Source organism: Calypte anna, chromosome 4A (genome assembly GCF_003957555.1).
Source record: "Calypte anna isolate BGI_N300 chromosome 4A, bCalAnn1_v1.p, whole genome shotgun sequence".
NCBI classification, from domain to species: domain Eukaryota; kingdom Metazoa; phylum Chordata; class Aves; order Apodiformes; family Trochilidae; genus Calypte; species Calypte anna.
Window position 1 is genome coordinate 33,858,437 of NC_044248.1, and position 12,460 is coordinate 33,870,896.

General features: G+C 36.9%; 1 protein-coding gene across 1 annotated transcript in view; it reads right to left on the reverse strand.

The window, feature by feature from the left end:
• Positions 1–12,460, reverse strand: part of MND1 (meiotic nuclear divisions 1) — a 42,440-nt gene that overhangs the window by 14,544 nt on the left and 15,436 nt on the right. Inside the window, exons 5-6 of the mRNA XM_008493792.2 lie at positions 6,283–6,357; positions 4,217–4,331 (exon numbers count right to left, since the gene is read on the reverse strand). Of these exons, the coding sequence (XP_008492014.2) occupies positions 4,217–4,331; positions 6,283–6,357 (190 nt within the window). The remainder of the gene's footprint in view (positions 1–4,216; positions 4,332–6,282; positions 6,358–12,460) is intronic.

Below are 12,460 nucleotides of genomic sequence, written 5' to 3' on the forward strand. Positions count from 1 at the left end.
TTCTGATTACTGTTCCATGCAGAGTAACCAAAACATAGATACTGTGAAAAAAATAGCTAAGACCCAAGAGTGTTTTAATAGATGTTTTCATATAGTATAAATCAACATTCCTCTAGTTACAGGGGGAGAACAAGTATGAAATTCTAGAAATGTTTATTTTACAGTGAACACAGACAATGTTTAGCTGTTTCCAGTTATAAGCTGGCCAACAATTAGGAGCAAAATCTGTGTAATTTATACACACAGGATGCTAGACAAACATTTCTGTAAAATTAATGGTCAGGAAATTTTATTAGCTCCTTAACATCTCTTTCTGGTTGGCAGAAAGAACTAAACTTATGCAGGAGGTTAATTTTGATGTTATGTCCAGCTTTTTTCATTGACCTTATGAAAATCTTGATAAATTATGAACTACTGAAAACTTGCATTCTCCATGCCTTTCTCCTCTCTCATAATCTTAAGGGTATCAATTCAACCAACTCTGTACACACACATTATGTCATATAAGCAGTTCTCCTGAAGAAATAGAGAATTTCTTCTCTACAATGGCTGCTTCCCCATGAGAATACCCTCTAGCCTACAAAAATCTGCCTCAAAGATGAGAAACAAGGTCTATGTTCTGAAGCAGTACTACAAGTTTAACAGAAAATATAAAATCCCAGTTTTCTTTTGTTTTTTTATTTCTGATGACTGCTGTCAGTTTTACTGCCTTTAAAGTTTGTTACTCAGTCCTCACTCAGACAAGATGATTTAAACATTTCCAAGTGGCAAAGGCAAGCTCCAACTATTGAACTGCAGAGGTTGTTTGAAGAAATAATATATATTTTGTAATTCTATGTATATTTTTACAATACCCTATCAGTAAAATGAAATTATTCAAATATATCCACAAGACTGAACTATTATGTAGCTTCCTCTAGTGGTCAGTCCCAAAATCCTGTTTATTCTGCTACTTACTGTAGTTAGTTGTTACATACAAGTACTGAAATTCTGCATTCAGATGCTGTGAACTTGGGAAGGCATTAGAGTTTATACTTCAGTTCTCTAACACAGAAGCAAAGGAAATTAAGTCAAAACATACAGCAAAACATTTGTTACTGATATTAAAAGGACAAGCAGTGAAGTAAAAAATACCCAGCTGAGTTAGTATTTTAGTCTTCTGATTTGCCCCCTTGTGAATATGCATTATAGCATATTTAGTTACATGGTCAAACTTTACTTTCCCACCAGAAGACTCAGGAAGCAAGACAGATGTTCAGCTTTTAGCTGACTCTTCAGATATTTGCTATGAAACATGTAAACTTTATTTTGACCCTATAATTAATGTGTCTGTATTTTCATGAGGCTCATCACTACACAGTAAGTTTGTTTCTGCAATCATCCTTTGAAGGAAAGAGCTATTAAAAAGACACAACAAAGCATGCACTAAATGAAAGGCCACTGAAATTGGATGACAATTTGATGCACCCCTAGAATACCACAACAAAAAGATCCAGCATATGGAAGGGGAAATTAATAGATTGAAATTCTAACAGAAAATATTTTACGAGAAAGATTCCCTTGCATGTTGAAGCCATTATGGAAGAAGAGGGAAACCCCAAATGTAGAGAGTGATCAGTGCTCATTTTAAAAAAATATCATATTGAACAATCCAGCTCTTAAAAAGGTACAATTATATAATATAACGGCAATCTCTGATTTCTGACTCAAAATTGAACATGGTAATTTAGAGTTAGTAATTTGTTCAGGTGATCTAACTGAAAATAATCACAAGGATTATGTTATCTATATTGCACAGCTAATAGAAATTTATGCTGTTTGAAAATGTTTTAAAATATGTGAACCACTGTCATGGTTTAACCCCAGCTGGTAACTAAACCCCACACAGCTGCTTGCTCATTCCTCCCTGGTGAGATGGGGGAGAAAACTGGAAGGGTAAAAGTGAGAAAATCTACAGGTTAACATAAAAACAGTTTAACAGGTAAAGCAAAAGCCATGTGCACAAGCAAAGGAAAACAAGAAATTCCTCCACCACTTCCCACTGGCAGCTATCCACAGGAGAGCAGGGCTCTATCGTGTAATGGGTACTTGGGCAGACAAACACCATCACTCTGAACACCCTCCACCTTCCTCCTTCTTCCACCAGCTTTATATGCTGGGCATGATGGTATTAAGATTAAGATGATGGTATCTTAATTCAGTAACTCAGAAGTGTTAGCGAAAACTGAGTCTTCCTTTCCTCTTACAATATAAAAGTACAATGAAAGCATCCCTGCATTATCAACAGGGTGTCCAGCACAAACCCAAAGCATAGCTCCCTACTAGCTACTATGAAGAAAATTAACTTGATCCCAGACAAAACCATCACATCCAGTAACTTTGATTACAAAGTTATTCTGTGAAACACCAACAGTAACTTTCCTGTCTAGCTAAACACCTTCCATTGCCTGAGATTCTTTATTGCTTTCTTTCACTAAAAACCATAACTTCCTTCATCTTTTGCCTTTGTGCTTCCCCACACTCTGGAACAAGAGTAATGCCCCCTCTACCTTTTTAAAAAATTCTTACTATTTTTTCCCCCTAAAGCCTATAAAATTCCATTCAGTTTTGAGAAAGACATTAAGTCCCCAACACTGGCATTGCCATTGATTCACTTGTCCACTGTCAGCCACAATGTGCACTGCCAGTGCAACAATAACTGATGAAGCAGGAATTTTTTGAAAGGTCAGGAACAAATTATTTTAGAAATACTACTGCATATTCCCATGGGAATCCTACAGGTAGCCCAAGGCTAACTCACCACTCCCATAAATGCTCATCCCTTCATAGCAAAAGCTCACATGGAGCTTCCACAGGCTAACAAGAAAAAAACAACAAAATAAACAAAAAAGTAAGAGCATTACTGACGTAAATATTGATCACACTTCTTCCTCTCTTTTCAGGATATTAGTCTCTGTGTTGACAGCTACTGCAGTTTGCCCTGCCATTCAAGCTGTGATTTGCCCCTTTGTGCCTAGCATTTAGGAACAAGCTCATGGGAATGCTTCAAAAGAGGGGTCCTCAGATCATTCAGTGCAACACTCACTGTACGGGTATCTCAGCAGTTAAAATACCTGGCACTATGAATCCCTCTGCTGCTGGGATCTGCCTAACCTCATTCATTTTTACAGCTGGAATCAGCTGGAATGTGTCTGTTTCTATTCCCCAGAAAAGCACACAGCAAGGGTTTTACAGCAGAGCAGCAACAAACCTCAGGTCTTGATCTTACTTATTCCCCACCATACCATTACACCCTTGGGGAAAGATAATGCAGCTGACAAAAAATGTCACAGCTCCTCAAAATAAAAAGTACCCATCAGATTTTGGTGTGTGCTGCCAACTCTGATTGTGTTCCTGGCTTTCAGCATATTTCTACAGCTGTGTACTTCATTAAAAGAGTAAGGAAAGAGAAAGATTTGATCAGGTATCTTCTCAGAAAAAGGTCTGTGCCTGTTCCTCATCATTGTGATGATTCCTCATCATGCATTTTGGCATTACACCAACTGAATATGGAATGGTGCTGGGGTAGCAACTTAAGAGCCTAATAAATAAAATGTGATAGCTGAAGTACAGAAAATACAATGAAATTTCATGCATACTTTTTACTTTTCATGATAAGGGATCAGAATATGAAGTACATTTCAGTGCCCAATTCTGATAAATTGTTAAAGTCACTCATCATTCCTCTTACTCCACTAGAATTAGACACTCCAACAAAAACCCAGCATGCCAGAGACAGTACAAACAAAGCCAACAGTGTAACAACATACTGACCTATCAGTTAAAATTAAGTGTCTCTAATGAAATGCTTATGTTCTAAATAGAAAACACAGAGTAAGTAGAAAGATACCTGTTTTGCCAGCAGGGAATTAGAGGTAAGTGGGAGTCAGAGACTCCTCTTTCTACATACATTCTAGGATTCAGCATACTTAGAATGGATAGAATTATTATGGTCCTACAAAGAGAGGTCCCAATATTAATTCTAATGCTTTTAAGTATTTCAATTTTAGTATTGTTTGTTAACTGCTCAGTTGCTGGCAGAGTAAATGTCATTAAAAATCCCTTGTATAATGCAACAGAACATGAAAAGAAACCGTCAGTGTATATGCTTTGCTTTAAGCTAAAGAAGTACAGATCTTTTTGTGCAGAAGTTCACTGTAAATAATATATAACTTACGCATTTCTTCAACAACATCTGGATCACATTCTCTGTATTTGTCTATCTCTGCCTTTAACTGCTCTTTTTTGTGCTGAAGGGCAGCAAGTTCCTTTATTAGAGCTGTACGTTCTTTCTAGGGATTCAAAGTATGTTGGGAGATATTAAAAAAAAAAAAAAAGGCAAAAATAAAAATCAGTACTGCACACATTTTTTCAAAAAATAAAATTATATCAATTTATATGTTTTCACCACTGCTTTCTGTCACTGAATCTGTTGGGCATTTTATGCACACACAAAACTTTTGTTGACCGTCCCGGTTTGGGCTAGGATAGAGCTAATTTTCTGTCTTTTAATTTTGCTTTCAGCTGAGTCTCTCATAAGTAGCTGTACTTGCTGAAATTAACAGCAAGTTTCTCAGTCAGTGTCTGCTTCTTAGAGTGGTAATTCTGTTAACTAAGCAGAATCACAGAATCATCAGAGTTGGAAGGGACCTCTAGAGATCACCTAGTCCAACTCTTTCACTAAAACAGGAGAGTACAAACTGGAAGGAAAAATTTAAAGCTAAAATGGATGAACAAAATAAAAATTTTTGACAAACCACATCAGGTTCAAAGGTTTTAAAACTCCAAACAGATCACTTAATTGTTGGGCTTAAAGGCTACATGATATTTAGGAGTGATTGTCTAGTAACTTAAGTCAGCATTACAGAAAAACCTACCATTCACACCTCCACAAATTTGGATGCTCTGTACGAACACGATTTTGGTTAATTTTTCTCCTTTTTTCTACACTATTTATAAGTCATATAAGAAATAAATTCAGATATTTATGGCACTGTAGTCTTTTCTGGGACAGAATACAATATCAACCTCAAGTATTCTATTGATCAGTAAGAATCTGTAGATACTGACTCAACATGAGCTGTCCCATAGCCAACTCAGCACATATTTTTAATTCAGTCTGTAGCTGCAGCCAAACACTGTATTGGCAGATATTCAAAGGACACATGCTAGGGCACTGGGTAGCCTAAAAAAGCCAGATAGTACGACTTCATAAGCCATCAGGTTTTTAGCCAATGGCAATTTCTACAGGAGCCCAGAAGGCTGAGGTGGTTTGTCCTCTGGGGTTGGTTTGTTTTTTGGTTTTTTTCCCCAGGGTTTTGTTTGTTTGTTTGTTGTTTCAAACTTACATATTTCAAGTACTTTTGCCAACGGTCTGAATTCAGCACATACTGAAAATACACACTGGAAATAAAAAGCTTCCTGACCTATTCAGAGACCTAAATGTTGGTCTAGATTTCTGGGGACTTCTTCCTGATGCAGAATATGGAACCAAAATGTTGGAAGCATCAGCTGACAGGATTTCCAGGACAGGTTTTTTCTAACTAGGGTACACCACACAGTGGAGTTACTCAAACAGTGCATTTGGAAACAGGACAAGCACAACTGAGAAACTTGCCTTAATTCCCCGACTACAGTCAAACCCAGAGCATTTTTATAAAATATTTTGGATTATAAGATTTGACATTTTCTTATAAAACTGAGTTCCACCTGAAAGGTTCCGGCCATTTTGTTTATGCATTTATTTACTGGAGGTTTAAACCACTTCAGACTGAGCATCTCAAAATAAATCAGTGACTTGGAAAACCATATGAAGTGTTTCTAATATTTTATATCATATGTATGGTAAACATGAAGTCTAAATATTATTTTGCAGTGTTACCAGCTTCAGCATCCAAAGAACACCAAGTTTACATGGCTGTTTGGAATGGTAATTTAGAAATCCTTTTCATAATAAGATAAAAAACTCAAGACCTCACTAACTAGTTCAAGAATTAAGACATCTTTAAGTCTGCAAAAGCCTGGAACATTAACAAACATTAACAAACTCACATATTTTCTTGGCCATGGAGCAGCCAGTTAATATTTTACTCATTAGTGCATGACCAATTAAGGAATATAATTTTTTTCTCCAGCATTAGAATTCTTAAAGAATTTCCAACTACTACATTAGTATTTAAAAACCATGCATACATATAGCTGGTATTATTCCTGGTATGAATGCCTCCCCCCAAAGCAACTTACAGTATCTTCACGTCCAATTTTTGATTTCTCAATGCTTTTTTGTAAAGCCTCTTTCTTCTGACTGCTTTCAGCAACCTGATAAAGGAAACAAAAATGGAAATCAACCTAGTTCTGTAACATATATCAAACATACATATAAAATGTGCATACAAAGAAATAAAAGTATATATCCATCTATTTATTTAAATGTCAGTATAAAAATTATATATATTTTATATATTTTTATATATATATAATGTGTAATTAAAATAAACAAAATTAATACAAAAGCACCCAAATACAAGTCTGAGACTCTGAACCAAAAGAATTAGAGGAAGAAACTTAAAGTCTAAGAAATATTGAGTCTCACAGCACATAATCTTGTTATGCACTGCATGTTCAGCATAGGACCAAAATCCTATTTCATACCATAATCTGGCATCTCTGTACAAAGGGCTCCGTGACATAGAGGTTTTGGATTAGATGATTGCTTTGGTCTTTTTCCAGCTCCTCTTATTCAGTGGAAGAAGTGACAAAAGCTGTAGCAGATCCACCTGCTTGGCTCTGACTGCAGCCCTCCCAAAGTCCCATAAGTTATTGGCATGGCCCCAGGCCCCTCATGCACAGTGCTGAATAGAAGCCTTCATAGCTCAAAGGCATGTAAAGCCATGGCCCCCTTTTTCTGTCCTACACTTGCACTGCTAGCCTTGAGAGTTCTGTTCCTTCATGCCTGAGGCAGAGGAATGTCACAGAAGTCTCATTCTCACAGGATGGGTGTGAATACTCCCTGTATTTTCCTCTTACTTCATGGGGAAGCACTCATCAAGAGAGCTCTCTCTCCATTAACTTGCCACTCATCTTGGACCAGGCCCTTCCAGTTCAGTTGGAAGTTTCCCTGAGACACTTTGGAAACTTGCAAGCTAAGCAGAATGTTTAACTTGCTCCTCAGGGACAGGGCACTCAGCATTAGCCAAAGCACCTTCAAATATTACAGATGAATGAGAATGCAGAAAAAAAATCTAATAGGATACACTCTGGAAATTAGTTACTGCATTTGAAATGAACACAAAAATTAAAAAAAAAAAAAAAGAAAAAAGAAAAAAAAAAGGAACAATAGTAAGCTTTGTAAGTGCTCACTCTTTAGAGTAGCTTAGAGATGCTTTTAGCAACAGTAATTAAAAACAGACTAATTATGAAGGCAACGAGGGCCACTGCCACAGGATAGGTTTCATTCCCAAAAAGCCCTCACATGAAGCCTGCACTTCTACATTCTCCCACTGAGTGGAAAAGCATTCCTAGACACTTCTTGCAATCCCTAATCTTGATAATTCTATATACTTGTGGAGCTGAATTCATACAATGCAAACAGAGCTGTTTTGGAGCTATCCTAATTTCTCAATTTCTATTTAAATTCACGTTCACTCTGTATTTTCAGAAGCACATATTAAACAAATGCATGGTAAGTATCAGGCAGAGCTCGCTGACACATTTGAGATCAGCCACGTTGATAAAAAAAAAATTCTGTCCTGGTGGTCCATACAGATTAGGGCCCACATCAACTGAAGCTTGCTGGGCTTAGGGATTCCTTTTGTAGTTCATTTTTTAAAAATTAATTACTCTTTCTGTATGTGTTCATGCATGTGCAAGTACACATACAAACAAGAAGGTTTCCTTTCAAAAATCATGGTGGGTTTTTTCTTCAATTTATGTAGAAATTACACTAAGGGTAAGGCATATATGATTTGGGGAAAAGTATGTCCAGCTGTTTGCTGATTACTTTCACTACAAGTAACCACAGAAGCAATGTGGCTTGAAGTACACAAACATCTTAATTTTGATGTACTTAAACAGTATTATTTCTGGGCTTTCCACAAAATTCATGTAACATTAAGTGTTAGTCCCCGTGTTATGCCATATTAACCAGTGTTTAGTTCAGAAGAGGACAATTACTCAGGAGGAGTCTGCAGTTCATGAAGCCCAGGGAAGACAAACACCAGGGCACACATCACTCAGTATTTCTAAATGAAGAATTTTTCTGAAACAAAGCTCACAGAGGGATCAGAGAAGCCAAGGAGCTTCTCTAGGCCCGTACACCACAAGTGCAAAGAATAAGCCAATGTTTTGTGCAACAGGAAGGCCACAAGTGTTGCCTTCTGTTTTTTCATATTAATGAGGTTCTTTAGTAACATTTCTGCATTCTCTAAGATACAAGCACAGAAGGAGCTCTCAGGGAGTTACAATAAAATCAGAGAAGCTGGCTTACAGCTTGGAAGCATATTTCACAGTACGGCATCTCATTATTTTCTTATTCCTCTATGTTCCACAGCATTTAATCATGAAACAGACAAACACTGAGAACTATAGAATTTCTTAGATTCTGACCTACATAACATGCAAGGTTGCCACGATGCAAGGTTAGAAGATTAGCAGCTCTTCCTCTGCCTAAAAGGAACGATTTTTATACAATTTATTCAAGATTTTTGCTCTCTTCTCTCACAGATTTTACTTCTTTGCCTTTTTTTTTCCCCCCAATTCTGTCTTCACAATAAAGACTTTTGAAATAAAATAACACTACAGCTCTGTATATTATTTAGAAGTTACAGTAGGTTTTCCCATGACAACAAATAAAAGATAAGGATTAGAAAAGCAACAGCAGAAGGAGATGATATACTGAGAAAAACCAAACATAAGATAAGGATGCAAAAGAGTGAGAAACAGATGGCCAGGGTCTGTGCAAGGAATCTATGATGATGAGAGAAGCAGGGAGACTTGAATAAAGAGATGGGAAAACAGCTGAGAATACTGTACATGAAAGAAGGGAAGATATTCAGCAAGGGTAAGGGAGTTGGAGGAAGGATAAATACAGATGATATAACACTTAATTGAGAGGAAAGAGCAAATGGCACATCACAGGTTATAGGGCATCAATAGAAAAAAGAAAACAAAATGTGCAAGAGCTGTGTATGTTTGACAGTAGAGGATCACATCTGGCCAAACACAGTTACTTACTTTCCCATTCACCAGCTGCAGAAAAGTCAGATTGCAAAGGAGCACAGTAGCAGATGGAAGGTTTCAATCCTCAGAGCAATCTTGGGACACTTTTCAAAGGAAATGGCAAATAATTTCTCAAGGAACATTAATCACTCAGAGAGAAATCTGACTCCTGCCATAAAGGGTAAGAATAATTTGGAGAAAAAGGCACTTATTGTCTCCCTTGTATGTTTCTTAAGAGAGATGTCTGGTCTGACAGATGCCACAAGTGTAACTGGCCAGGTGTGGAAAAAGGAAAAAATATGGAGATATTACACTGTACTAGAAAGGTTTGTGTCTCCAGCCTGACACACAATAGCAGGAAGGTTCGGTTCTCCTCCTCCTCAAAAGCTGCCTGATGCTGTCCTAGCTCTACATGACTGGATTTTTATTCTCCAGCAAAAGTTTTTGTTGGTTGTATTCCCTCTGTTTCCTTGTTCTTAACCACTCTGACCACCAATATCCCACCAAACATGTGGCATGCCTCCCTAGCATATTAAAATATCTACAAACCTGGTGCAAGCCATGCAAAGAGTCCTTACTTAGTATGTACACTGGACAAGAACCAAACCAGGGTCTCACATGGTAACCACCAAGAGCAATCACAGCTGTCAGCCCACTGTCATTACAGTCTTAAAGAGAAATATCATATGCTCTGTTTTCCTTCAGCCAAAACACTAAAAAATGGCATTAAATACTACCACTATTGTAAGCACCACTCACCGTAGTACTAAAGAATTTAAGGCATAATTTCTTTTAAACTTTTCTAAATTTGCAAAGTTATTTACTGTGGGTTTGAAGCTCACTGTGCTTTGTTTCAGGCCAGAGACAAGGGCTTTACTGCTTTTGGCTAAAACAGAAGCAGTTCAAGAGTTTAGGGTGATACTTGCAGCAGATGGGTGTACTTCTTTCTGTTAAACCTAACCCACCACCAAAGAACTTAAATGGAATTGACAGAAGGCACAGAGAGAAAAGGACTTCGAAGCATTCTTCTAGATTAAAAAAAAAAAAAAGTTGAAGCTAGAAAGCAGAATAACACTACATGTAGAGTAAAAATGCAATGATTAAGAGCCAAAGAACAATGCAAAAATACTGGAAACAGACCTGTTGTGTTAAAAGGCATAGATCATAACTAAAAGAAACTGCTCAGCAACCACTGCTGACTAAAACAATGGAATTTGAAAGAGGAAAAAAAAAAAAAGCTCAGAAGTGCTTCCCAGTGTACTACTACATGAAGTAAGCATACAACTGCTTCTTTTATAGTCACAAATATGTACTTGTCAGGGCCTTCAAAGACACAGAAGCCAATTTTTAAGTCAGCTAATGATGCTCACAGCAGAGCAGAGTACTGGCACTGTCACTTCTGCTCTGGTCTCAGAATGCCTGTGCATGACTCCTGAAATGACATTTCTGCATGTAACCCATCCAGTGAACAAAAACTACAGTAGGAGCAGGTCCCAAGTTCAAAGGGATTTGTTTCAGGGATGGGATGTACTCATAGTGAAGCACAGACAGAAAACACACACTTGTTATGTAAATACAACTAAAGTAAATTTTAAGGAGGAGAAAAGAAGCATGCTATGTCTTACCCCAAGTCATTACAAATCACTTCAGCAATATGAAGCAGGGATTCGTGTTTTCTGGGAATTAGCAGGAGCATGAGAGAAGCAACTGGGAGACTGCAACAGTTCAACACACACAGGTAAGAACAAGAGTAAAGAATAAAGCAATAAAGAATAGGAGCTTTTAACTCTGAAAATAAAGAGTGGACAATTTTTTCAGCAAGAAAACGCCATTAAATGAATGGAAAACATCATAGAAAAAGAGAAGAGACAGACTTACGGTTATGTACAGAGTTACTGTATTTACAGTATATTTTCTAAATGTTGCATTATATGCTGGAGAGACATTCAATACAAGAATTCACCTTTATGTGTGCTACTAATTTTACCATAAAAGGATTACTGCATTTTTAATTCAATCTTTGAAAGAGTCAGTTCAAAACCTTGAGAAAAAGTAGGGGAAAATAGGGAGAAAAAATTTCTCTTTTTTCCAGAGAAAATGGAGACCCAAAGCAAGTTACATTTGCTGTTCCAATTGAAGGGCTGGTGCATTGATCCTTCTAAGTGAATGATACTTGTTCCAAAACATGATGCTATTTGTTCTGCCAATGTACAAATTCTATCTTGTTAGAGAAGTACTGAAGAGGTAACAAGTGGGTGTTTGTTTTGTTTTGCATTGTAACTTATGTCAGTGAAAAAATAAAAAACTATCAGACACTCAAGCTAAGTAAGTAAAGATTTTCTCAGGGAACTAACTAAACAAATACCTGATTGTCCATACTACTGTTGACAAAGCATTATAAAGATTGTTGAAACCATAGAGAATTCTGAAGTTAGGTCTCTGCATTCATAAGCAGCATTGATATGTTTTACTTAAGTGTTCATGGGGGTAACACTGATTTACTTGTCCTTTCACAAACACAATCCATTTTGTGTTTCAAGATTACATTTAGTCCTATAATCCTGATTTATTTAAAATTGCTAACACATGTGAGCCTGAAATCTCTCATAGTAAATTAGGCATAATTCTATCATCAGTTTATGTTGAATATGAGTTGTTCTTCCTGCGATGGCTTTTGGATAAGGAAACAGAACACACTGGTTATCCAGAAGAAACAAATGAGGAATTTCCCCTCCACTGGAAACTTCAGTCATCTATGTACAAACTTTATATTGTTAGCTGCACTTATTTTGAGGGTTGCTACTATATAGTAAACTCCTCTATATTAAAAGTAGCTTTTAATTATTTTCTATCATTTTAGTTTTGCCTTAATAGTTAAGGTTTACTGAAAGAAGGTGTCTTGACATGAGCGTTTGGTTTTGCTTCGTTCATTTTTAACACAATTTAACACAATGCAACAGTAAACTCCTGGCCAATCTCTGTAATAGACATAAGGTGAAAGAAACAGTTCTGCAGGCTGAAAGAAAGAATTTAATTTCTCTGGCATCTTTCAGAGTTGACAGAATTGGCATGACCTGGGGGACTGATGGTAGCCTTCTCAGATATAAATAACATGTATGCCAAATCAACCTAAAAAAAACCCAAATCAAGCCAAAAACAAACAAACAAAAAAAACCCCACACCCACAACACCCCCCCCAAAACAA